The sequence below is a fragment of the Fusarium keratoplasticum genome, chromosome 4, assembly GCF_025433545.1.
Source record: "Fusarium keratoplasticum isolate Fu6.1 chromosome 4, whole genome shotgun sequence".
Lineage (NCBI taxonomy): Eukaryota > Fungi > Ascomycota > Sordariomycetes > Hypocreales > Nectriaceae > Fusarium > Fusarium keratoplasticum.
This window is the reverse complement of record NC_070532.1, coordinates 1808357-1834374: the sequence shown is the minus strand read 5'-3', so window position 1 is coordinate 1834374 and position 26018 is coordinate 1808357. Positions and strand designations below refer to the sequence as shown.

At 54.0% G+C, this 26018-nt stretch overlaps 7 protein-coding genes and 2 pseudogenes across 9 annotated transcripts, besides 2 other annotated features; 3 read left to right on the top strand and 6 right to left on the bottom strand.

Moving 5' to 3' along the window:
• Positions 1-1144: 1144 nt before the first annotated feature.
• On the bottom strand, positions 1145-3529 carry NCS57_00564900 (uncharacterized protein; the record flags this gene model as incomplete). Its single annotated transcript, XM_053055563.1, has 2 exons — positions 1145-3141; positions 3205-3529. 2 exons carry the CDS (start codon positions 3527-3529, stop codon positions 1145-1147), a joined length of 2322 nt encoding a protein of 773 aa, XP_052914518.1.
• Positions 3530-4649: 1120 nt separating this feature from the next.
• NCS57_00564800 (RuvB-like helicase) lies at positions 4650-6181 on the top strand (the record flags this gene model as incomplete). Its single annotated transcript, XM_053055562.1, has 3 exons — positions 4650-4658; positions 4715-4941; positions 4990-6181. The coding sequence occupies 3 exons, from the start codon at positions 4650-4652 to the stop codon at positions 6179-6181; spliced, it is 1428 nt and encodes a 475-aa protein (XP_052914517.1).
• A 351-nt stretch (positions 6182-6532) lies between these two features.
• NCS57_00564700 (uncharacterized protein) lies at positions 6533-8175 on the bottom strand (the record flags this gene model as incomplete). Its single annotated transcript, XM_053055561.1, has 3 exons — positions 6533-6846; positions 6896-8120; positions 8173-8175. 3 exons carry the CDS (start codon positions 8173-8175, stop codon positions 6533-6535), a joined length of 1542 nt encoding a protein of 513 aa, XP_052914516.1.
• A 1487-nt stretch (positions 8176-9662) lies between these two features.
• Positions 9663-10514, bottom strand: NCS57_00564600 (uncharacterized protein; the record flags this gene model as incomplete). The annotated part of the gene is made up of 2 exons (XM_053055560.1): positions 9663-9836; positions 9888-10514. The coding sequence occupies 2 exons, from the start codon at positions 10512-10514 to the stop codon at positions 9663-9665; spliced, it is 801 nt and encodes a 266-aa protein (XP_052914515.1).
• A 1224-nt stretch (positions 10515-11738) lies between these two features.
• On the bottom strand, positions 11739-13208 carry NCS57_00564500 (BHLH domain-containing protein; the record flags this gene model as incomplete). The annotated part of the gene is made up of 2 exons (XM_053055559.1): positions 11739-13039; positions 13136-13208. 2 exons carry the CDS (start codon positions 13206-13208, stop codon positions 11739-11741), a joined length of 1374 nt encoding a protein of 457 aa, XP_052914514.1.
• Positions 13209-16759: 3551 nt separating this feature from the next.
• Positions 16760-18553, top strand: NCS57_00564400 (annotated as a pseudogene). Its single transcript has 4 exons — positions 16760-17137; positions 17279-17340; positions 17393-17651; positions 17705-18553.
• Positions 16760-18553: a sequence feature.
• Positions 18554-18820: 267 nt separating this feature from the next.
• Positions 18821-20018, bottom strand: NCS57_00564300 (annotated as a pseudogene). Its single transcript has 2 exons — positions 19727-20018; positions 18821-19668 (listed from the first exon to the last, which is right to left on the bottom strand).
• Positions 18821-20018: a sequence feature.
• A 434-nt stretch (positions 20019-20452) lies between these two features.
• NCS57_00564200 (Protein transport protein SEC31) lies at positions 20453-24399 on the bottom strand (the record flags this gene model as incomplete). The annotated part of the gene is made up of 3 exons (XM_053055558.1): positions 20453-20497; positions 20550-24135; positions 24191-24399. The coding sequence occupies 3 exons, from the start codon at positions 24397-24399 to the stop codon at positions 20453-20455; spliced, it is 3840 nt and encodes a 1279-aa protein (XP_052914513.1).
• Positions 24400-25414: 1015 nt separating this feature from the next.
• NCS57_00564100 (RRM domain-containing protein) lies at positions 25415-25922 on the top strand (the record flags this gene model as incomplete). Its single annotated transcript, XM_053055557.1, has 2 exons — positions 25415-25735; positions 25788-25922. The coding sequence occupies 2 exons, from the start codon at positions 25415-25417 to the stop codon at positions 25920-25922; spliced, it is 456 nt and encodes a 151-aa protein (XP_052914512.1).
• Positions 25923-26018: the final 96 nt, after the last annotated feature.

The window sequence follows — 26018 nt, the reverse complement described above, 5'->3', positions numbered from 1 at the left end:
TCTCTCACGTTTTCTTAGCGGGCTATTGACGGCATTGGCGTGAGCCATGACAGGGCGCGCTTGGGGTAAGCACGTCAGTCGAGTTACTTACCCTGTGATGACGGACAGACGATTTGAGACGGAAAGTGCTGAGATTGAATGATGATGATGTTTTTGTTGTTGCATATGTTGATGGATCAATCAAGGTTTGGTTTGAGGGTAGTGAAATAGGTACACGGAAGGAGAGAAAGGCTCGGGTGTATGCAGCACGAGAAATGGCTGACTCGTTGTTTGTTTGGTCAGGCACAACGCGCGCGGGCATTTACAGTGTCAACCCAGCGCCAATGTTCCGTTTACAGCAGAAAGTACGTCGAGAATAAAGGATCAAAGAGACGAAACACTGTTAGGTTCCATCCCAAAATGGTACATTCTTCTCATCGTCCGATGCTCTATTATTATCCCCATTGAGTTTATGCGCCTTCCACCTCTCACACATTCGTGATCGTCTCACCTTCCACATCACCCACCACATTCTCTCCTCGAACCACACATGCAGCGGCACTCGCCCATGCACCCATTGTCTTGGGAGAAGAGCTTGCCTGCTCACGTGCCCTGTCAGGTCTGCGCTGTGCTTGCATTCATCAAAGAAACACAGGTTAACATCTTACACTAGGTAGGGACCTAACAAAGACGGCATCAGAAACCCTATGTGCACAATTCCACCTCTGCCAACTCATTCATCGGCCCAATCCTATTACGCCTTCACTCCCGTCGTCGCTTCCCCTACATCCGAATGCGCATCATTCGGCTCCGAGCCAGAGCCGCCTTCGGACCCGCTCAATTCTAACTTCATCTCACATCCCCGCGTTCAGAGTCTCACTTGCATCACTACGCAGCTGCTCGAGACAGCAAGAAACATGGCACAGAAACATACACTTGGTTTGTCCTACAGTCGACAATGCTTGAATATTCACGCGACGCCGTATTCATGATGAGGGTATATGCCTTTCCGCCAATATCCATCCTTTTCCCAATATCCTCCTCAGCCTCTTCCAAAAAGACAAAGCAACCATAAGCTACCATGGGAACGCCAACTCGAGGCTTCGCTCACACACATACCGCCGCCACACTCACACGTCTCCAACAAAAAAAAGCCACCCCGACCTCAATGGTTGCCATTAACCACCATCGGGCTTCCGTTAGTCACCTTGCGCTTCTTGTTGGAGCCTTCAGGGTCGTGGAACCGTTTCTCAATCGCCTCCACCCGCGAAGAGATGTTGTCAAGCTGACCATGGACGTGCGTCGGTACATGAGCCTGGATCTGCTGCACCACCTCCCTATACCAGTTCTTGGTGCTTAGGTTGTTGGCCCAGTCGCTGAGATGCGTCAACTGCATCTGTACGTCGTCGAGCCCTCCCTTGGAGGCACCGCGCACTGTCTCGAGTTCTCGGCCCAGCCCGGCGATGTTACCTCGGATTGAGTTTATCTCGACAGCTTGCTCCTGAAACTTCTTATCCAGACGGCCCGAGAGTTCCTCAACTCCTCTCTTGCCCGACTCGCCCGAGTCGTGCGACTCCACGGCCCGTTCGAGTGTTGAGACCCTTTCGTCCAACTTCTTGATACCTGCCTCGAGCCCCTTCACCCTGTTGCGCTCTCCATCGATGACTTCCCCAAATCCATTGGCCAACTCCCCGAGTTTCGCAAAGAACGCCTTCCTTAATATGCCCTCCACTCCCTGGACCCTGGTTTCTATAATTTGCAATACCTTCTCCTCTGCCATAGGTGTCTCAGAAGACCTAGGGCTCGCGCGTGTCTGCGGCTCCCTTATCTTAGGAACCTCTGCAACAAGTTTCCTTAAGTCCTCAGCCGGCGGCATCTCGTCGATAAGACGTTTCAAGTCTCTGGGCACTGGCGGGTCTTCGATAAGTCCCCTTAAATCCTTAGCTGGTGGCAATTCTGCCAGAAGCTGCTTTAGTTCCTCACTCGGCCATTCCGATGTGATAGTGCGTAGCGAGGCAACGTCCGCTGCTAAGGATTCTTGTTTCTCTCCTTGCTCCTTGATGGTGGACCCCAGAGAGGAGGCAATGTCATCAAGAGACTCTTGCTTTTCCCCCTGTTCCTGGATAGTGGATTGCAATGAGGAGACATCCTCGGCTAGAGAATTTTGTTTTTGCTTGTATTGCCCTGCGATTGTGGCCTGGTCCTCAAGCATCTGCTTCAGTTTTTCCACCTTGGCTACAACCTCATCTGCATCCTTGGTCGTAAAGTACTGAGAGGACTGGCTTTCTGACTTGTCCTCCAGTCGCTTAATGCTTTCAAGGATGGGCTCAAGCTGGCCTTGAAGAGTTGAGATCTTGCCGTCTTGTTCTGTAACAGCTGTCTTGACTTGATCTGAGATGTCGACCTTTGCAACAGGTGCTGATGCAGAAGGTCCCAGGCCAGCCAGCTGTTTGAAATGATTCTCGGTCGATTCCTGGAGTTTCTGTAATGCCTGTTCATCGGATGATATCCTCTTCTCGAACTTCTCATCGATTGCTGTGATGCGGATACCCTGGCCTGTGTTGATGCCCTCGAGTCTGCGCTCGAGCCTATCGAGCCTTTCCTCTAAGAGCTGATTCTTGCGCTTTTCCTCGTCGAGATTATCCTTCAACTCCTGAACCTCAGACCCGTTGGTTTCATTCTGTGTCTTGATGAACTCCCTGACTTTGCCAATTTCGGTGTTCAACTGTGTGTTAAACAATGTAGAGGTCGACTTTTGTAGCTCCATGAGTCGCGCGTCGAGACCAGGGAACGTGCCGATTTGTGGCGACTGTGCACCTGGTTGACTGTTGGGGCTCGCGGCCTGTGGCTTCTTCAAGTAGGTATCGAGAGCTGACTGCAGTCTATGGTCGGCCTTCTCAGTCTGATGCTTATGCTTGGCTCGGCCGATCTCACAGCTTTGCACTTCTTTCCGGAGCACTTCGTCCACTGACGCAAAGTCCGCAGGCCTAGTAGGCGTGCGCTCCAGGTCAGCTCTGACCTGCTTGAGTCTCGTCTCTACGCGATGCAACTGCATGCGACAGTGGACGCTCTCGGTCAGTAGCTCTGCTAATGGCTTTGCAGCAGAGGCGTGCATGCGCTGCCCAGATGTGCCGCCTGCTGCGGACGACGGTGTCCTCGACCCTGTCAGGCGCGAGTCAGCCATGGCCTTGTCGTTTCTTTGTCCCGGCATCAATGTATACTGACCTTGGTCAAAGGCATTGCTGGAATTCCGAGAGAGGGACCTCTCGACAGGAGATATGACAGAATATTCACGGGCCGTTTTGTTGTTCCTTTCTGAATCTCTATCTCTGTCCCTGTCTCTGTCCCTGTCTCGCGAGCGCACTGATTCGTCCCGTTCGTATGAGCCACGTCTTGAGGAAGGCTCTGGCGGGGAGCGGTGGAATCTATCCGAGGTTCGATCGCGGTAATCGACGTCTCTGGATGTTCGTTCACGGTCGTCGCGGCGGTCGTAGTAATCCGAGGATCTTCGGCGATCGTTGTGGTCTGGTCGCCTATATATGCCTGCCATCGTGGCACTGACAGTGCATTGGGGGCGCCAACATCCAGCGAAGCAATGCGAATCAAGGCAAAGATGACCAAAGAAAAAGGTAGGGAGATTGGCGGTGCAATAATGAATATTTGGGGCAATATCTCAGGAACCTGATACAGTGGGGGAAGGATAAGGATTAGATGCGCGCTAGACGGTGGGCGTAGCTCGAGCAACGATAAACGCGTCGCGCTGTGAAGAAAGTTTGTATGGCGAAGAATCCAGAATGTAGGAAGGATCTGTTTATGATCGCAAGGGGATCAGCAGCGCACGGAGGAAATTGGATGGATGGTTATGTGATGGGAGAGAGAAAAGGGAGAAGAGCAAACACAGGACAAAGAAAGGTGGGAAGCGTTGTTCAGTGGAGGTGGACGGTTTGCGAGTTAGGAGCGAGGCAGGCGCCAACTGGCCGCCACTGCCAGTGCGGTCCCTCGCACCTGCCGGCATCCATCCAGCGGCCCCTCCCCTAGGTAGCCGTCATGGAATCATCACGGAGGAAGCTGCGGCTGGCTGCTTGTAGAATCGTATGAGAGTAATCAGAGAGTGGGAAGGTACATCTGGGCTTGTCATTGCCGGTTAATGAGGTTTCGAGTAGGTTGCTGTGTAATCTAATTCGGCTAGCCTTTACTGTAGTTTCCATTGAGACTACTTTCCGCAGTACGTACTATTACAATAGTGACATTGTAAACGAGCCTAGAGACCCTTGCACAGGCAAGCTGCATGTTGGACTCCGGTCTGTGGAACAAACAACGCATGGCGTTTTTGTTTCTCCAACAGGTGGAATCCCCAGGGTTTCACAAGATGTCTCTATTCCATCCGCAAAGTCAGATGAGGTACCATGATTTTCCGTGCACAGTGCACTGGTCACTGACTTAGGTATCCCATAGGTAAGAGACATTGGAGCTTTGGAGATGTGGCGGTGCGCGCTAGGAATGTGGCGTAGCTAGGCGCGAGCCGCGTGCATGCCTTTTTTTCCCAGGTGCAACAGCCAGGAGCTCGCGAGCTTCCAGCCTCATCCTGCTGGCTTCCTCTGTCGTTGACATAGCCTTGCACCACAACCCTTGATAATCCCAGACATTCTTTGCGCAAAACACGCGACAAGATGGCTGCTGTGAGTATTGCGACTTGTTTTAATATGCGATTGAGTGCTAACGATGCACACGATAGCCCGTGATGACCGTGTCAGAGTCCAAGGACCTTCGAGGTCTGAACCTCATCGCAGCCCATTCCCACATTCGCGGCCTCGGCGTCGATGCTACAACCCTAGAACCTAGAGCTGCCTCTCAGGGTCTTGTTGGACAGGAGAAGGCGCGGAAGGCTGCTGCCGTTATCCTCCAGATGATCAAGGATGGCAAGATTGCTGGCCGTGCAGTTCTCATCGCCGGACCCCCCAGGTTGGTTCAGCGTCATTGTTTTTGCGACGCGCGCTGACATGCTTCAAGCACCGGAAAGACAGCTATTGCAATGGGAATGGCGCAGTCCCTCGGCCCCGATGTCCCCTTTACAACCCTCGCATCGTCAGAGATCTTCTCCCTCGAGATGTCAAAGACCGAAGCCCTTACCCAAGCCTTCCGCAAGTCGATCGGCGTCCGGATAAAGGAGGAGAGTGAGATCATGGAGGGAGAGGTTGTGGAGATTCAGATTGACCGCAGTGTTACGGGTAGCGCCAAGCAGGGCAAGCTGACTATTAAGACGACCGACATGGAGGCTGTTTACGACATGGGCAGCAAGATGATTGATGCCATGACCAAGGAGCGCGTCATGGCTGGCGACATCATCTCGATTGACAAGTCTTCTGGCAAGATCACTAAGCTCGGCCGGTCCTACGCTCGGTCACGCGACTACGATGCTATGGGCGTCGACACCAAGTTCCTGCAGTGCCCTGATGGCGAGATCCAGAAGCGCAAGGAGGTGGTGCACACTGTTACATTGCACGAGATTGATGTTATCAACTCGAGGACACAGGGCTTCCTGGCCCTCTTCTCGGGCGACACGGGAGAGATCCGAAGCGAGATCCGAGACCAGATCAACACCAAGGTCGGCGAGTGGAAGGAGGAGGGCAAGGCCGAGATCGTCCCCGGTGTCCTGTTCATCGACGAAGTTCACATGCTCGACATCGAGTGTTTCTCATACATCAACCGGGCCCTGGAGGATGACCTGGCGCCTGTGGTGATCATGGCCAGCAACCGGGGCAACTCGCGCATCCGCGGCACTGATTACCGCAGCCCTCACGGTCTGCCTCTGGACTTCCTCGACCGAGTGGTCATCATCAACACACACACGTACAACTCCGAGGAGATTAAGCAGATTCTCTCTATCCGAGCACAAGAAGAGGAGATTGAAGTCCACCCCGACGCGCTTGCACTCCTGACCAAGATCGGCCAAGAGGCAGGCCTCCGATACGCCAGCAACCTCATCACCACGTCGCAGCTCGTGTCGGCCAAGCGGAGGGCCAAGCAGGTCGAGATTGGCGATGTGCAGCGCAGCTTCCAGCTCTTCTATGACCCGGCACGCAGCGTCAAGTTTGTGAATGAGTCGGAGAAGCGGCTGATCGGCAACACGGGCGCCGTGGACTTTTCGGCTGCGGGTGCGGCACCGGCTGCAGGCAACAGCGAGAAGATGGATCTCAGTTAAATTTTGTCGGCGAGTAGAGCCTGGCGTTTAAGGGAAATTGGGACGTGGACGCGTGCGTGCGTGCGCAGAGTGGTCAAGGGCGTGTGCGAAGTGTCAGGGATAATTGTACCATACTGATCTGGCGTAGAATGGGATCCGCGCGTCTAAAGCTATAAAAAAGAGAGTTCAAGAAAGAAAGAAGGTGGTCATTCTTCTATGGGATATCAAAAATACATGTTCACATATCTCGTGGTGTCATTAAAGGGCATACCATGTTGCTCCTCCTTGCCCCTGATTATCTGGTACAAGTCCTCCAAGAACGCCCTTCGTACATGTTTTTCACCAAACATTTCCCTCTCCTCATTCGAAACCTTATGCCACTGGTTCTGCGTCCTCCCAATCATCGCCGTCGTTGGCTGACATGGTCAACCTACCGCTCTGGTAGTAGAACAGGCGAACATTGTCCTGCCATCCTACGGCCGTGATGCCACTTGCTGGACGACCCCATGCATTGTCACTGTTTGAATTCCAATCTGCTTGGGAGCCGTTTCGAAAGTACGATACGATAGACCCGGATGAAGGATTCGTGTAGAAGACGCGGTACGAGTTTAGGGACGGGATGTAGGTTGCGTCAAAGAATGCTGATGCTCGCCAGGAGGAGCCGGGCTGGTCGTCGACGACTTGAGCTGAAAGGAGTAAGCAAGGAGTCTTGTATCTTATACACGGATGACTTACAATCATCGGAGCCGAGGACATCGGCATAGTTGAATGTCCTCATCCACCCCGTCGAGTTGGCAACAAAGAAGACGTGTATATCAGTCGCATTAGACCTCGTCGCCGCAATAGAGGAGCCAGGCCGGACACCACCCATAAGGTTAGACCCGACCCATCCTTCAGCGTCAGCATCGTCGCCGTTGAGGGCCCAGATGTTTGTCCCGCTGGCTTGGAAGTAGACACGGGTCGAGTCGTTGCCCAGACGTAGCGCTGCGAGCTTGGAGTCTGGGTGGACGCCGTTGGTGAGGTTTGTCGAGATGATGGAGTTGGATGTGACTGCGCAGGCTGCTGTGCCGCTGTTCGCAGTTCCACCAGCTTGATTATCGTCATCATCATCGTCTTCGCCGTCATCGTCGTTGTCATCATCTCCATCGTCATCGTCAGCATTGAGGTTTCCACAATTGAGCGTAACCTGTGCAATCTGCGTCTCATTGTCCTCCGTCGTTACATAGAACAGCTGAGTAGTCATGATGGATGAAGCGAGCCTGAGAGTAGCCGCAAGAGGTGTGCCATAGTTGGGCTCGATATCCAGATCAAGAGTGTGCTCGGCGCCTCCATCGTCGTCGTGCATGCGGCGGTAGAGAATGTTTGTCGTGTTGAGGTCGTTGTAAAACACCTGAAAGTTCTCGTCGTCGTCGTCTGCCGCGACAACAGCGGCCAGGAAGCGCTCGTCGGCATCAATTGGGCCCGTCTTTCGAGGGACAGGGCCAGTGTCTGTAGTGGTTGGCGTTGAATCGTCATTGTCGTCTCCTCCATCTCCGTCTCCTCCTCCTCCTCCTCCACCACCTCCATCCTCTTTGCCGTTGTCGTCGCCCTTGTTGGCCTGGATGCCGCCTACTGTACCACCGACGGTGGCGGCAACCAACATGAACATGATTGCAGCAAGCGCAATCAAAAACTTGCGCCTCTTCATGCCAAAGATCCTGCGAGGGCCTTTATCGATGGAGTCTGCTGCCTCTCCGCCCCTGGTTCCTACACCGGCAGCCCCAGCCATGTCTTTGGTGTCCTTTTCTCCTCCGGCAACCTCCTTCTGCGTGGCATCATATGTTGGAATCATCCCGGGGTCTTGTATGTCGCTCACGACCTTGTCGCGGCCGTGAGGGTCGACTTGAGTACCAGTGACCACTTCTGGTAGGGAGTGATCCGGAGGTGGATCGACCACTGTGGGATATCTCTCATCGTCGCGCTGAGCCGCGGTTAGTTTGCGTATAAAAGAAAGATTGCGACAGAGGATATACCATGTTTGATTTGAGTGTCACAGAACAAACTCGTTGTGCAACAATGTACGAGCAAACCTATTCTCAAGCAGGTAAAGACCGAGGAATTGGGTATCGTCCTGCCCCATTAGAGATCGCCATTTACAACGTCTGCCGGACTCAAGTAGACGGGCTACGGGTGACATTTTCAATAAAAAAAACTTGCGGGGGCCCTCGCCATGGAAACCTTGATACGCAGGTGGGTAGTGACATTGATCAGTGTGTTAGTCGAGAGGACCAGTCTTCCCCCCCCTGGTAGATCTACACAGCCCTCTGGGCGGTCGAACATGTATGGCTGGAGCCATCCCGAGCATACGTACTCGTTTGCTTGGCTCTGGACTTGGCTTCCTCGCAAGCTTGTCAGGCCTTGGTCTTGGGAACTTGGCAAGCGAGGGAGGCTTAGCAGAGGGGACAGTTCCGCCCAGAATGGCTTTACTCTAGCAGAAAAGGTGCAGAGAGGATGTTTCAGGACCCATCTTCTGTCTCCATATCTTCGATCCGAAGGATTCTGGTGGTGTGACGATCCCTCTCAAGGCCACGACGACCCTGTCTTGGCGAGGCGGGTCATTTCCATCCCATGTGGCCGGCCAGGCAAGACAAGGCTTCAGCTCGCAGAAGTGCCGTGCCGTGAATGCGCCATGAGGGATGGTCACAATAGCTTCTGTAATTGTTCAAATATCACTGCTCTTTGAATCGTATCCCCAAATAGAGTCAATAGAGTTGGATGTGCTCGAAATAAGGTGTGGCAGGGACAAGGTTAGCGCGGGGAATTAAGAAAACGTCACTTCCCCCCGGTTGCGTCGCCCTCGATTGGCCATTGGATAACAAGGTAGAGTAAAGGCCTTTAGTGCGTGCCTTGATGCTCAGCTCAACTGGGATCCCTTCTCTTCTCTAGCTCGACACGAGATTGTTTAATGAGGTGCAGTTCATCCGCTCTTTGTTAGGCATCCATGATGTATACCTGAAGATTGAGATATTTTACAAGAGTCTTGGTAATGTAATTAAAGCTTCTTGACTTGGTTTAGATGAGCATTCATCAACATCGTATTCCCATTGTGACAACAGTCAAGATACCTCCTTAACCACAGCTACACCACAATCAATACCAATTCCATCGACTACATAAGAATCAAACGATGTACTTGCCACTCAGCACTCTATCTCGCCCCCCTGCCCATCATCTCATCAATTTGTCACCTGTCTCAAAGCACGACCTACGTAATCGCCCATCCTTGGACTGAGGCTGAGTACGCCATGGCCCACATTCCATGATACAAGAGACGACCACGAGATGCAACACCAAGCCCGAACTTTCCGATAACTTATTGCTACGAGCAAGCCATTTCTATTTTCTATTTTAATTCTATCCCGTCTAGGCTTTAAAGCCCTTGGCAAATAAATATTCACAGTGAAAGAACACTTTTAGGTGGTCAACACCTTTCAGCGATACACCACCACCCAGTATGAGAAACTCACGCCTTGGGACATGGCTGAGCCTCTGTGGGCGTAATGTTGAAATGCTGTGAGAATGGATCATCCGTCGCAGCTCGGGGAACATGCTCGATGATGCTCGCGATCCGCTGCGACTGCTGAGAGCCCCAGAAAGTCTCGATAAAGGCAAAGATGAGGTCAAGGCCAGAGGTGACCTGCTAACGTTAACAACACACTTTACTCAATCTAGAAAAGAAAAGACTTACACCCGACGAAGACCAGATCTTGCCGTCAATCACGAACCGCGCCGGCGACACCCAGTTCACCTTGGGCCCCATTGCCTTCATCGTCGCCCACGCGTTCTTGTTGGTAGTAGCCAAGTGTCCGTCCAGCACGCCCGCCCTCGCCGCGACGCCCGAACCTGTGCAAATAGTCATGAGAATCTTGACCTTGGGCGTCATCTTGGCAATGTAATCGGTGACAGCTCCGAGGTTCGGGTTCCGGGCTCCCGGTCCGCCGGGGACGATGAGAAGGTCAAGGTCAAGATCGTCGGCAAACGTGTTCGTGGGAGGAATAGTCGGCCAGAAGCTCGAGTTGAACTTGTTCATGGCGACGGGCGCCGTAGAGACGGGATCGAGCGTTTCGGCGATGAGGTGCAGGTTGAGCTGCTGGACGCTGAGCGAGACGAGCTGTAGGGGGTCCAGGGGCCCGAACACGTCGATCATGTCGAGAGCCTGGAAGAGTACAACTCCAACATTGCGGATGTCGGAGCCCTTGAGATCGGGGATGGCGCCGGGCGTGATGCATGTCTGCTCCGTGTTGCGGTGCGCGATGGCCGAGGCCGAGGCGGTTGTGAGGGCGAGGGCGCCGGCGAGAGATGACAGGAACTTCATGGTGTTGAATGACAACCAGCGTCAATGGAGAACAGAAAGAGTAGAGACCTGCTTGTTTGTCTAACTGTTAGACAGAGTACAATCCAGATAATATATACCTTGATAAATGCTCATGTCTCACCTTCAAGCTACTCCATCCCCTGTCAAAGAAAACCTTCTCAAAACCTCGCGTCCATCCTCGAGGCTTACCAATCTCCATCCTTCGTGCATCGCAAACAGAAACAATTAGTTCTTCCGTCGTAAAAGGCATCGTGAGAACCAATCGTCCTTCGCTCCCTAGACCTGAGGTTAATTACAGTCCAGATCCTTCAACTCGGGTATAGTGTCGATCAAACACTAGACCCGTCAAGCTACCTTGTCTTGCCGTGCGCGAAAGAGGATGAATCTGCAACAAACATGAGCTCTAACCGACTCAATTCACGCTGCCTTTGCTTGCGTATTCCTTAAATCATCCTCCAACCTTTGTATAACGGCCAGAAACAATGTTGAAGCCAACATGCTCAGATGTTGAGCTCTCAACGACATCAATCACTCTGGTTGTTACTCAACATCACGCAGAGCCTCACACACTAGCAAAATCGAGTCAACTGCATAAATCATGATCCGTTCAATCATCGGAGAAATCCATTGCTACAAGCCTTGCCCCAGGTTTCTGCACCGACTATGCGAGCTTAATTCAGCCCCCCAAGCCCACGAATCGCCATATTGCATCCATCCGTCAACTGAAGGATTGCCCCAGGCTCGCTTCACCATCCCCCTTGGCAATCCTTCATCAAGCAAGCAAGCAACCAGACAGACAGACAGACCAGGTAGGTAAGGTAACCGTCACGTGCTGACAGGAGAGTATCTCATATCATTGCCATCTAGACTCTAGGTCCTTCGTAATTGAACTTCCAGCTTTCATTCTCGCCCTTATCATGCATCCATGCCATGCCATGCCATATAACTGCGTACTCCAAAACCCCCCTCAACACGGTATTTGAGCCAACCTCTCTACCCCCAAGACGAATGATTACCGCCATTACACCATGCCCTCCTTCTCACCTTGGGTATACAATAGGTAATGTCCACAGCCGAACCCCTCGACTGAGACACGAACCCCCCGCCATGTAGAAATTTCACCAGTCCCATTCATCAACGCCATATCCGTTCCAGAATTGCCATTCCGTGTAGTCCATTCCATCCTATCCCATCCCCCAAGTCCAAAATATTTCATCACCGACTTTATTTTCCTCCTTCCAAAGCCGTCAGTTGAGCCGACAGCGCCTCGTTCCCCTTGAGCAGATCGTCCAGCCACTCTGCTGCCATTGTCAGCATTGTGCTTTTACTGAATCCACCCCCACGGAGCCCAGGCACGAGGTCACAGAGATCCTCAAATCCCTCCTTAATGAGTGTTCGTCGTTTCTGCTCGCTTCGTATATGGTTTTCTCGTTTTTGTTCCTCTGTAAGGTTCTCCCGCGTTGCCTTGGCCCCATTAGCCATGGATTTTCGACGTTTGCCCGTTGAGACTTCATCTGTCGGCCCAGAAGATGTTGAGCCTAGCCGTTCCAGCTTGGACTTTCGTCTCCTGTTCGACTTTGGTGTGGTTGTCTCGTCTTGCGCATCCTCGTCCGGTCCTTCCTTACTATTCCGGCTCTTCCGCCTCTTGCGCGGCGGCGCGTCTGTCTCTGGCGGTGGCTTTACGACCTGTGCCAGCCTATTTTGAAGGGGTGCCATCTTGGTATGGACCGGGCTGCTGGGTCGCGTATTATCGGCACTCTGGCTCGGTTCAAAACACTCGAGGTACTTGAGCTGCTCCTTGGTCAAAGATTCCGCCGTTTCCTTTTCTGAATTTGGCATGTACCCTTGGACTCGACTGAAATTCGCGTCAGATCCCCACTGATACTCAGCCGGTGGTGCTCGATGTTGACGCCTTTCCTGTGGTCCCGACATCCAGTCTGGGTAGTGCTCTTGCTCGCTGGCCGCTACACTGCGTCGATGCTCTTCACGAAACTCTTCTAGTGGCTGATGTTGAAGGTGTCCCACTAAGGGGGCTGTCATCCGTCGTTGCAGGGATGCATCAACTCCGTTAGAAGCTTGCCGTTGGGCGGATCCATTATGAAGCAACGTTGCAGCGGCATGAAGGACGTCGTCGGGCGTATGTCGATGGTCTAGTTGGTGGTCTAGTTGGTGCTGTGACTGAGGTGGTGGGGGGGGAGGCGGCGGCATCATGTTCGGTTCCATGGGCATCATGCCGTGGAAGTCGCCCAGGCTATTAGGAAGCCCTTGGCCTGTCGTTTCAGGGAGGGAAGAGCCGGGGTGATGACCGAAAGTAGTTGAAGTCCCCATAAACTGTGGTGGAAGATCAAGCCAAGTGTCACTGAAGTTGAGCCCCTCGCCAAACGAGGGCATGTTGTAGTGATCAGCATTGATGTCCTGAAAGAATGAGTCTAGGAGTCTGTTGTCATTGTCTGTTAGGAGCGGATCGCCGGGCGCGGGCTCTGGCGGATCGGGGAGAGGAGGATCTTGAGTCGAGTCGAGGGTGTCTAAAGTCGCATTCCAAGTTAGCAAACAGTTCGCATCTTCTCCGAGAAGCAACAAGACAATGCTGGGTATGGGAGACGAGTAGTTGGTTGACGTACAGCCAAAAGGCAGAAAAGGATCTGAGGGCGGCTGCGACGAACCCATCCTCGGAGCTTGCTGTACGGCGAGCATGGGTGCGTCTTTGTAATATCGGGGTTCTTGCGATGTGCTGAGCTGGGATGGATGCCAGCGGCCAGAGTCGGTAGGAGAGGAGCGGCTGCTGAATCGGGATGGCGATGGGCGATGAGTGCCAGAGATGCTGAATTCGATAGCAGAAAGAACGTGGTTCGTCGTCAAACATGAAGCGTGCAAGTGCCAGGAACGATCGAGTTACGAGTAAGTGCCTAACACATGATACAAGCGCGACGACGGAAGTGGCAGGTGCCTTCAAAACGAGAAGGCACACAAAACTGAAAGTCGCCTCACGCAAAGCGCAGGGCGAGGCAACTTGGGCGAGAGTCGACAGTCAGCCAGGAGCTTGGAAACTTGAAGTCGCAAAGGCAGAGGCGCGGAACGAGATCAGGGTGATCAGGTGAACTCGTCTGCGGCAGGACACGGTTCGTGGGGTAGCCTTGGGTGCTTGGCGACTGGGGAGGCTTGAGCTAGACTTCTTGATCCAGATGCGGTGGTGGGCTTGCGGCGAGGAGCGAAGTAGTTGATGTCGATGCAGGTATGGACGAGGTTTCCAGGAGTAGAACAACTATGTAGGCAGATTGGAGGAAGAAGGAGCGTCGATTTGCGGTTGTGGAAGAGAAGAAACGTGGAAGATGGTATATGCAGATCTAGTGAGGATGAAGAGCGACTAGAGAGCAACAGGAACAGAAGGGACGGCGCATGTGCTAGGACCTGCACCAATGCATCACATCACATCCGCTGTCCCAGACAAGAAGTCGGGACTGGAGCCTGATGTTACTCTTGCTGAAATGCTTAGAACAACGAAGCGCTTTTCGCCGGAAAGGGCTGGAGAAAGGGCTGCGTGAGGAGCGGGTGGCAGCGAGCGTCCAGGTGAGGATGGATGGAGGGATGGGGATGGAGCTGGTGGTGGTGGTAGTGGTGGTGGTGGAGGAGGAGTGGGTAGAGGAAGAAGGCCAGGCCTGGACAAGCAAGGGTGGAAGGCGGAAAGCCCACCTGCACCTGCTGTGTCGACGGGAGCGTTACGGGCAAGTGGCAGGGCTTGCAAGGTTAAAGGTACCCAGTACCTGGGCGGCGCGTACCGGACATATTGGGGAAGGGGCGACCTAGACCCCTGCGACGGGGTCATTGGCCAGTTTGGATCCGAATTGGGCAGGTTCTTTGAAGACTCAGCCGTGTGGAGCAGCCTCGGAACTTGGAAGCGAATTGTTGAAAAAGTACCGTCTACATCGCCTCCAACCTGGCGCTGCGTCCTGACAGAGCATGTTCCCCTCCCTAGGTCGCGAGGTCACCTGCATCTCCCACCAAGTTCCACATTCGACGTCGACTAAAAATCTCTGGTCTCCAAGTTGTTGGCCCTTGTTAAGAGTCTCGCCGAGTTCTGATCAATCTTTATTCATCTAACAAAGGGATCCTTACAGGAGAAAGAAACAAGATTTATTAGCCGAGTCGATATCGTTAAACTGCAGCAGCCGGAATCCGTCAACATGACCCCCGACACAGCCGAAACATGGAGTGAGACCTTGCCATGACGTACGTACCTACTTACTGATGTTTGCTTGGCTTGAATATGCATCTAGGGGACAATCACATGCTTCCCAATTGCCAAACAACAGCTCTCTCACGACTCAGCTCCAGCAACAAACCAGGCGCTGGCTGCAGCTTTTAAGCTCTCGGGCGACTCCGCCACCTTTTATTGACGACCTCCTCAGGCAGGCGGGCTTCTTACTTGCCGACAAACAGGTTGGAGAAGGTCGAGTCATCCTGGTGTAGCATTGATGGTAGGCAGAGACGCGGTAGATGTCTGGTCACTTGACCCGGGACTATCGTCTGCCGGCAGATAGACAAAAGGTTATGCCATCCCGTCTGAATAAGCATCGCCAAAAGAACCAACTCTCAATTTCCATACACGCCTCTGCCGCCCGTCAGTCAAGTCTGGCTAGCTGGGCCTGGTCTGATGGCTTGCTGGGTCGTCTCGTGACCAGCCCATGACCATGATCGGGCCGTGCCAGCATGACACCGGCGACAGCCAGCAGGGGAATGGCTCCTCCCACTTGGACCACCTCCATGACATCTCGGGGAGCAAGACCTCCTCCCTGGTACGGAATGACTTTCCAAAGGAACCATGCTGTAACGGGAACGGGGCATCCAGGCAAGGAAGAAGAGCCGAAAACCGTCCAAGGGCCGAAATTCGTCGTGGGGCTGGCTTCCCCTGTTCGTCGAGGTGCTTCTGGATGATTTCGTGCCTGCTGGCTCCCCCACATACACGGAATTGGGTGCGAATTTTTCATGCGCCGGCTTACCTGAATGGGGACGTCAAAGTACGGGGTGTAACACTGCATAAGCAGGGTATGGTAATACCGTTAGCTATTTGAAATTGGCAGAGTAAAAAGGACATGAAGCATTTGGACGTTGGAATAGCTTCAAACTGGACAAAAAGCGCCAGCGCTTTGATGAGAAACCAAAATGCACGTGTCAAATCCACAATATGCACATGCTCTTTACCTATTTCAACGGTCACATCTCATTACCCCAGAGCCTCTGGGCAGGTACCCGCCGTGCCTGTGACCAAAGGGGAACTCAGGCCACATGCATCTCTCCATGGCCGGTGATGATCTCAGCTCTCAGAACCACCTACATCCAACTTCCATCCATCTTTGCAGTGGCTTTGGCCAGAAACCAAGCTCTCCTCCGCCTCCACGCCATTTACAGTTTGACTTGACCTGTGCCTTGCGTTGTCATCCATACACACGAAATCCTCGTGTCCTATCAGATTCAAAACGGTCCCCTGAGCTACCAGGCTCTCACGCCCCTCCTGGCATCACCACACCTCCAGCTCGGCCATCATCCGTTTCATTCTTCGTGTCTTTGACACCATCGCCGAGCTCATCTTCCTTCCTGCGGCGATCGTTTCATACGTACAGCTCATAGTTGAGGGCTGCCCCTCAAAACACCATTCCCCAGGTTAGTCGCAGTATCCACACTCCTATACTTGCCCCCTCCGATTCGCGACTCCATGCCAGTCTGTCGCCTCCAGCCTTGCCAGGGGCCTACGATCTCATACCCGCAGTGGCAAGGCCTTTTCCTCCCGAGTACCGAGAGTTCAGTTCAGCTCCCCTGTATTTGTTCCGAGCATGCCGCGTTGGAATCGAATCGTCTTGCCATGATTGTCCACTTTCACACGCAGCCTCGGTGTTGAGCCGAGGCTCATGATCAACGGCCTTGCAACTCGTCTCCACAACTCCACAGCCCTGAGAGGAAGTTCTCTTGATCAAACTCCTGATTGTTGATTGTTTGATTTAAACAATCTCAAACTTCTGCAACCATTGTCTCAAGCCCTGAGGTCCAGATCGCCCAGTGCATGATGCGGTTGTATTCCGCCGTCACTCCAAGTCCTTAATCCTCTTGTCAACCTCCTTTTCACACCCTCTTCTTCTCCATCCTCATTATACTCGACAGGGGTCTTTGAATTGACCGCTCATCCGTATCCAGAAACCCCGCCAACATCTTCTCAGGAACCCACCTCCTGAGTGCCACCTCCGCATACTAGCCTCGCCTCATCAATCCCACCGGCTGCAGGTCCCGTAGTCCTGCTTCGGTCTGCTGTTGTATGCGGGGGGAGTATGGCTTCCCTTGATGTGCGCCCTGTCCGCAAAGGTCCCCTGAGGCTCGATCCCGTCCCCGAGATCCTCCGGCCTCTGATCCGCGCTTATCTGCTAGGCTATGCGTCTGCTGTGGCTCCTCGGCTGTTGACGTTAGTGCTACAGCATGTTGCTAAGAGGAGACGAAAAGCGGCCAACCAACTGTCTCTAGACTCGGATGACAGCTCCTTTGTCAAGTCTGCAACTCACATTGTGAAAACAGGGTTCAACCTCCAACGCTTCCCAACGTTTTGTGCCGTGTTGGTCGGTGGTGGCACTCTCTTGCAGGTAACTGACCCCTTTCTGATCCTTCAAAGTCTTCACATGTAAGACGGGTCCTTCTCTATGCCGAAGGAGCGGTGCCTTGCAGCTTTGACTTACTAGAAGCCTATCGTCTACCCAACTCATCTGATGCTAACCGGTCAACAGGAACCTATCAAGAGCATCTTGGAAAAGGCTGCCAAGGGTCTAAGTGAAGCAGCTCGTTCAAGGTAAGGACACGGTTCTTGGCGCTCTACTCTAGTCTAACATTCACTTCTCCAGGCTAGCAAGATGGCTATCCACGTTCCTTGCAGGCTGGTTTGGCCTTCGTCTACTACATTGTTACGAAAGTCGAGCGTATGAAGAGACAGTGCCTGCAAAGGGAGATTCTTCCCCAGGTGATGCACCTCAAAAGGTCAAGTTCGCAGGTCGAACCTTGGACCTAACGTTGTTCGCCGTCACCCGCGCCCTTGATGTTGTGATCGGCGATCTATGGTCGAGGCACAAGGCCCGCCGCGTGGCTTCCAAGAAGTGGTCAAAGGTAACCCCTGAACTGAGTCTGACTGCAGTATGCCCTCTTTCTGACTCCTTTAGGCCGAACGTTTCGTCTCAAAATTCGTTGACCCCCTGGTGTTTGCCGCCTCGTCGGGTCTTGTCATGTGGGCTTGGTTCTACCATCCCAAGCGTCTTCCCCGCAGCTACAACAAATGGATCACCTCGGCTGCATCTGTCGATTTACGGTTGATCGAGGCTCTTCGCCGTTGCCACACGGGCGAGTTCCAGTATGGCAAGGAGACGGGCCAGTCATCCCTGCTGCAGGGGATGTGCGTCGACTACGAGTGGCCGCTTGCCTGGGGAGATCCTGCAGTTGTTGTGCCCATCCCCTGCCAGATGGTGCACATGGCTTCTGGCCCTTCGTGCGAATACCACGCTGTCAGCCGCTTCTTTCGAGCCTGGAAGTGGTCTATGGCTACATACCTGCCCCTGACACTCGCCCTTGCGCTCCGGAACCCGTCTCACAAGGCCTTCCGCCGAGCCCTCATCTCATCGTGCCGTTCGTCCAGCTTCCTCGCCACCTTCATCACTCTCTTCTACTACGGAGTTTGTCTCAGCCGTACGCGCATAGGACCCCGCCTCCCCGGTGGCACAACCATCGAGCGCCGCCAGAAGATGGATGGGGGCATCTGCGTTGGCACCGGCTGCCTCCTGTGCGGCTGGAGCATTCTGATCGAGACAGCCAGCAGACGCAAGGACATTGCTCTGTTTGTCGCCCCGCGTGCTATGGCTACGGTGCTGCCAAGGCGCTATCCGTTGGATAAGCAGTGGAGGGAGACTCTTGTCTTTGCAGCCAGTACGGCTGTTGTATTTACTTGTGTTATGGAAAACCCCGATCGAGTTCGGGGCGTCTTTGGCAAGTTGCTGAAGACGGTGCTCGCGAAATAGGGGGATGGATTATAACTTTCTTTTTTGGTTTCCTTGGGTATACCCGACGTGGGAGGATGTAAAAAGGGGTCTGTCTACATAGTCATATATTCTTGTAATATGTAATCTATTACTATGCGCACGTTTTGCATGGCAAGATATCACCGAGGCACATCACATTCACGTAATAGGACAGTAAGAGTTGAGCTCATCATGACTCTCAAATCACATTCATAACTCCATAAACCATGCAAAGATATCACGTCTTATTCCTCATGAAGCATCAAGTTATCCCTTGAACCAAGATACAGCCCCCAGCACAAAGATGCACGCCAAAATGTCCCCTCTCACTGTCGAGAAAATCTGCGCATACCGCAGCGCAATTTCAACGTACCCCTTTGCCGGCTGCGGCAGGAATCCCACGACAGTTCCCACGATGCCCGCCGGAGGTGTGCCCCGCTTGTCGAGGAAGAAGCGTGTCGTGAGGAGTACCGTCTCTGCCGTAGCAAACGTCCAGAAGAAGAGCTGCTTGCGGTGCTCGAGCTCCGTCTCGAGCTCAGGCTCAGAGGCGGCGGTCAGGGGGTCGGCGGGAGTTGTGCCAGCGAGAGCAGCGCGCTCGCGCTCGACCTTTGTTCCAGTGAAGGGGGTGAGGATTACGATATAGAAACCAAGACCGAGAGCGACGAGCGCATGGAGGAGACGCCAAAGGTTAGTGGACGTGCTCCGGACAGGGGCGGCATGTTGAGCAGGCTGAGGTACGGCGCCTGGCATACCGGGGAAGGGAGGTGCCGAGCCCGGTGGGAAACCGGCGCCGGCCATGAGTTGAGACATCATCTTCATCATGGGGTCCTCGTCAAGGCCGCCGGGGGTGCCCGGGGCAGGAGTGCCATTGCCACGCTCGAAGCCGAGCATCATCTGGCGGAGCTGTTCCTCGGAGATGGTGGGCTCCGGCGTCGGGGGCGCATCACGGGCGGAAGCAGTGCGCTTGGGCTCGTAGTAGTGCTCAGAGATGTCAACCTCTTCAGGGTCGGCGTGGTCTGCTGGAGCAGATGCAGTGATTGTGGCGGCTGCGGGTGCTGGTGTGGGAGCTGAGGGAGAGTCTGTGGCGGTCGTGGTCGCAGTGGCAGGTTCTGGCTCTACAATGTTGATGTCAGCGGCGATTCTTCTTCTCGCAACTCTCGAGCTGTCACTCACCTCCTGGAAGACGACCTCCAAGACCAGTGATCTTGTTCAGTCTCGCAGAGCCACCAGCCTTGATCTTAGCTTCTCGTCGCTCCTTGCGTAGGCGTGCCTGTTCGGCCGCTCTCTTTGCGGCGGCATCTTCGGGGCTTTGTGCCGTATCGGACATGATGGCGGTATTTGTGAGAGCTCTTGGAGGGGAGGGGAGCTTGTGGTCGAGATGTGGAGGGCGATGATGTGGTATGTACTTCTTGGCGGAGGCGGGAGCTTTAGTGGGACCAGATGACAGCTGGCGGTGGAGGATACCGACTTACCCTAGATGAGAGTCTCACCAAAATTAATTTCAGCGGAACCAAGAATTCCCTTGGATATCCATCTCCCTTAAGGATAATTTCCTAGCATTTGGCTCGGGTGACGTCTCACTGCTTCTTACATGGGAAACTCGCGAGCATCCAAAAAGTAACAGCTCAACAGGCCATGTAGTATCACGTATCAGTGTCTTTAAAAAGAGGAAGCAAGTCACAACCCAGAGTCAAGGCACCACGTTCATCAACACATTGCATAAAGGCACCGCATTCATCATATACTTTTCTAATCTAAAAAGAGTCCAGCCTAGGTGTGGTCGTGAATGTCATTCCCAATCATACACCTCCGCTAAACTATCCGACCCCTTCACCAACATCCTTTGTGGTTGTCCACAAGCAAGTTACATTAAGACATGTCGTGTATTCCAACGCTTACTCACGGCGTAGCCCTGCTCATGCTGATAAGGCGCTTCACACCAACCTAGTATTCGAATTAGCTTCTGTACAATGTTCACAGGACCATATAAACTTACCATCCAGTTACCACACTCCTCCGTCTTGTCTCGCTGAACCTCAACCTGCAGCTTGTGGGCCACGTCGTAGTTCTTGGCCTCAATGGCCTGCGCAAGCTCTGTAAGCTGCTCGATTGTGCCGGGCTGAACCAGCTCCTCATTGTTGAGGTGGTCGAACAGAATGTTGAGTCGCTTCTGCGTATCCTTGACCTGGGGGGCGAAGTTGGAGGGGGCCTTGACTGCAACTCGCTGCATATCCTGGCTCAGAATATCCACCAGACGCTGCGCGCTGGCAGGGATATGTGATCGGTCACCTGCAGGGTGTCGGGCCTTGGGCGGCGCGGCTGGCTGAGGTGGAGGAGTTGGCTTAGGAGAAGAGGCAGCAGGAGGTCCAGGCCGGTTCATAGGAGGAGGTCCAGTGGGAGGAGGTCCGGTTGGAGGTGCGGAAGGCTGGGTCGGGGGAGCCCCGTAGGACTGGCTTGGAGGAGCGCCATAAGGAGAGGGCGTGTACTGGTTGTGGGGAGTCGACTGCTGAGGAGGCGCTCCAAATGAACCAGCTGGCGGGGGACGGCTAGCAGCACCTGGAGGTGGCACCGAGCCTGGGGGCTGGCTAAACTGCTGCTGCTGCTGCGCTACCGGAGTAGGGGCATACCGGTTGGAAGGAGGTGCTGCGGCAGGAGGGGCGTTGTAGGGAGACGCCGTCCGAGGGACGACATGAGGCATTGGTGACGGGATCGCACCCGCAGCTGGAGGAGGAGGCGCGTATGGGTTGTGAGCGCTGGCAGCCGGAGGAGGGGGCTGGAAGTTCTGAGGAGGGGCGGCCAGGGGCGACGTTACTCGAGGAGGTGCTGGTCCCTTGGGAGGAGGGGGAGGAGGAGTGGCTCCGGCTCGCTGTCCGTAAGGGGTCGGGCCTCCAGGGGGAGGAGGAGGGTGAGAGGCCTGCTGTCCAGGGAAAGGCGACGTCAGAGGTCCGACACTCGGAGTAGTCCTGCGTGCTGGTGGTGCCTTAGTGACCAAAGGAACATCGTTCCAGTTGTCCATGTTCTTAGCCTTAGAAGGAGGTGGCACAGAGGAAGGAGTCGTGTTTCGAGGAGGTCCGGCCATGGGCGGAGGAGCACCGTATCCATGCTGAGTGGGCGGCTGGTAGCCACCAGGGGCTCCATAACCAGTCTGAGCAGGTGGTGCGTAACCACCCTGAGGCTGGTAGGTGTTACTACCCTGAGGCTGATAGGCGTTTGTCGGGGGCATGTACTGCTGGGCTGGTGATCCAGTTGACCGAGGAGCCGGGTTCTGGGCGATGTTGCTATAGGGGTTGGCCGCAGTCTGAGCAGGAGCCGGCGCCGGCACGGACTGGGGGGGCTGATAGCCTATGGCGGGCTGGATTCTGGACGAAGTGCGGCTCGAAGATGCTGGTACTCTGGCGCTGGGCTGAGCAGCAGGCTTCTTGGTGGCAAGTCGTACACGGTTCCTGGCCAGTTCCGCAGCGGGATAGTTGGATGGGAGAAGGTCGAGATACTTCTGAGCAGTCTCAAGCTGACCATGGCCAGCCAGGATATCAGCATACTCGGTGTACTTGTCGTACAGAGTGGCGAGCTTCCAGTCCGAGCTCAGTCCCTTTTCGCCATCCTGGAACTTGGTGACATGGCGGAAGACGGTGACCTTCTCGATGAAGTTTTGCAGGGACTTGGCATGGACAGAGAAGGTGGAATCTCCAGATGCCTCTTTCAAGCCAGCCTGCTCTGCCTCATCCAACTCGGCAGCCCAGATCGACACGACCTTCTCGAGCTTGGAGCCAACCAAGTAGCAGAACGAAGCATCCTTTCGGGATCCTTCCTCGTTAATCCTGTCTCCCAGCGCCTCGCAAAGGTCCGAGAACTCGGCGGGGTCAGAGAAAGTGCAGATGATGGCCATGGTCTCCTGCCAGTCCTCAAGGTCGGCATTGTAAACGACGTCCCAAAGGTTTTTGGCAATGACAGAGCCAAGGAGGCGCATATAGCTGGGTTGGCCGCTCTTGCGAGCCAGATAAGCGGACTGGACCTTGTCAGCGAGCTCTTGGCCGCCACAGTTGGCGATCAAAAATGCATCAGCGAAGCGCTCCTCCTTCAAGCAACGTTCAGTAGCCTTGGCGAAGTTGCCCAGCATCAGAGCTCTAGTGATATCCTTCTCAACTGGGCTATCAGACTCGCTGAACAGTTGGAAGGGGTTGTCAGTCTTGGCGTCCTTGGTAGCAGCAAGGTTGGACAGGAAATCGTCGTCCTCGGCCTCGGCGCCGTCAAAGAAGCTAGAAACACGCTTCTTCTTCTTATCTTCGGCATCTTCCTTGGTCTCGGCCTCAGCATCATCATCAGCCTCTCCCTCTCCCTCCTTAACACTGCCATTGGCAAGATCCTCCTCATTGAAGCCGAGATAATCGACAATCTTGCTGCGAGGGTTGTCGCCAACAAGAGTCTCCATCACCTGCCAATCGGCCTTTTCCTCCTCAGTCTTGGCCTGCTCAATGCGGTCGGCGCAAATGGAAGAGATATCACCAGAAGCGATGGCCTCCTGGAACTTCTCGGTGGCAGAAGACACATCGGAATCGATTGAGAAGTTGGTAATCATAACCTTGGAAGATCGCTTCTGCCCAGCCTGGACAGGGTTGGCCTTGAACACCACAACCTTGCCTCCGAAACCGAACGAGGCGCCAATGGGTCTCTCGAACCAGTTGGGGGCCTTGGCCAGGGTCCATGATGCGTCCTGGGGCTGGTCTTGAGCGGCGCGGAAAAAGTCTTCGTCATCCAGGTTCTTCTCGGCCGCAGCCTTGGATGTGTCGGGGTTGGTGTTTTGTAGTGTCTGCACCGTGATCTTGCCGTCGAAGCTGGCAGTCGCCGAAAGGTTGGGGTTATGAGGGTTGAAACGAGTGAGGAAAGTCCAGTTCGTCACTTCAGGCAGCTCGCCATAACGCTCGCCGGTGTTGGGGTTCCAGACAATGGTGCGGTTATCCTTGCCTGAAGAGAGTAGCAGGTCGCTGTCTTGTTGGCACCACGACAAGGACAGGACACCTGATTCGTGACCCTGGAGTGTTCTCTCGGGAGCATTGGAGTTTCGGAGATCCCACATCAGAATGACGGGGGTGTTATCATCTGGAGTCGCCGTCAAGAGCTTTGTGGAGTGGTTGGGGTCCCAGGCGATGGAACTGACGGCCTTTCGGCTGTTGTTAAGAGTCAATGAAGCTTTCTTGGTCTTCAAGTCCCACACGGTCACGAAACCACCGTTACCGCCAGTTGCAAGAATATGAGAGACCTTCTGGTTCCATGCAAGGCATTCGATATCGTCGGATCGGGCGGCCGTGTTTCCTAGCCTGAAAGGGTTCGCGATGTCGTTCACATCGTAGATGAAGAGCTCGCCCTTAGCGCCAGCCGTGGCCAGAATCTGCGGCTTCAGGGGGTTGAATTGTATTGTCTTGATTGGGCCGGTGTGCTTGGAGGTTTGTGAGATCAGGGCATCTGAGTCCCCAGCAATGAGCTTCTCGGCGTCCCAAAGATCCAATGAGCCGTTCTCGAGGGCACCTGCAATGATACCCTTGGGGTGATCATCGTTGGCAGGACCCCAAGCAACATCGTAGAACCTGAATTAGATCAGCATGTTGTATTCCCCTGGAGCTTCCACGGATATAATTCTACCTAGCGTCGGTGGTGATGCTAGCGACAGGTTGCAACTCGAGGCCTTGCTCTTGGTCGTCCAGAGCAAGATCCCAGAGCTCCAGCTTGCTCTCGTCAGAAAAATCGGCATCGACAGCGCCGGCGCGAGTACCGGTGACCAAGACAGGCTTGCCGGCACCTGGCGACCAGGCGAAGGCGGCCGTTCGGGGTATCTCTCGAAGGCGCACCATGATGGCGATGGCGGGGGACTAATGCGACGAAGGACCAGCTCAGGATGACGTTTAGAGGTGGCGGTCAGTGTTATAAAGACAAAAACCAAACAATTCTGGCTAGACAAGGGCCAGGCAGTATTAAAGAACTTGTTGCCTCTGCCCGCGAGTATAGCTTCGAAGTTGATCGAAGCAGGGCGAGGTTGGGCAGTCGGTTGTCTTTAATTGGGAGGTATGATGCCAGATTGCAGGCTGCCCTCCATGCTCAGGAGCTCCTAACAGCGGACACGTCCGTGCCCCTGAGTAGTCGGCTGTCCTCGAGGTGGGCCAGCTATCACGTGATGACTCAGCTGGGAGCTATCTTTAGGGGCTTTAATTCTTGTGACCGTGGCATCTTTGGGAGCAGTGAGGAAATGGGAAAGGTCAGATGTAAGCTGGATGATAGCTGAGCTTATTGTTTGTTCCTTGTCCATTGTCATGGCGCTTCAGGGTTAATGGCCACACAGACTAGAGGAGGTACCCGAGTGATTGCCGGCTCATACCGTCGATATTCCAGCCACAGAACTGACTTTCTTGACGTTCTTTGCAACATGCCTTTGTGAGACTGTTTGCTAGCCACGGTTCTCTCTTATACGCTATTGGGTGGTGGGTGATATGTAGGTAGGGATGGACTTGTACGCGAGCACTTGTAAGAGGTTCACTTGATGATATGCAGCTCTTAAGAGGAACCAGCAAGCCCAGCCTTCTTCTTCATGGGCACTTCTGAATTGAATCTGTATAAAACTGACTCTATATCGATACCCTGCAAGAATGCTTCTCCTAAATTGCCCTTGATGGACAATTGACTTTGAAACTGAAAGCTGTTCCTGTGAGTCTCAAGCTATACGTCACGTGACGAGCACGGAGCTTACCACAACCAAGGTAACCGTTGCTCTGAGCCGCCAACAGAGCTATATGAGATTCACGACGACAGCTTGACACGATCTTCACCACGACTCCTCATATTCATCATCTCCAAATCTCATATAAAGCAAAAATGTCGGACGCAGCTCGATGGAAGGCGACCGTCTACGTTGGTGGACTCTCCCAGATGGTCACCACAGGTCACATCCTTGACGCCTTCATCCCCTTTGGAGAGATTGTCGACTGCAAGTTGCCAAAGCCCGAAGCACCAAACTCTGGAGAAGCCCATAGAGGGTTCGCATATGTCGAGTACGAGGACGCCGCCGATGCGAAGGAGGCAATCGACAATATGGATCAGTCGGAGTTTTTCGGAAGGATCCTCAAGGTCTCACAAGCCAAGGCACCCAAGAGCGCCGACGAAGGACTGGGCAGTAAGACCGCTATCTGGGAAAAGGTATGTTTGATCATATCCGCTCTCACTCACTCGATGCTGACTGAGCGTGCAGGAAGGTTGGCTGGCCGAGCATGCGGCGGATGAGAATGACAGGCTTGGAGATGATGCAAAGGTAGTGCCAGATTCTGGCCCTGACCCCATGCAAGGGTTGGAGGGACTCGACGTTGCAGGGCCGAAACCTGAGTGAAAAAGATGAGGAAAAATTCGGTTTGGTGTTGACTCTACTGCTGGCATAGCGAGGGCGTTTTGAGGCATTGGATTCACAGGTTACAGGTTGGAGGGC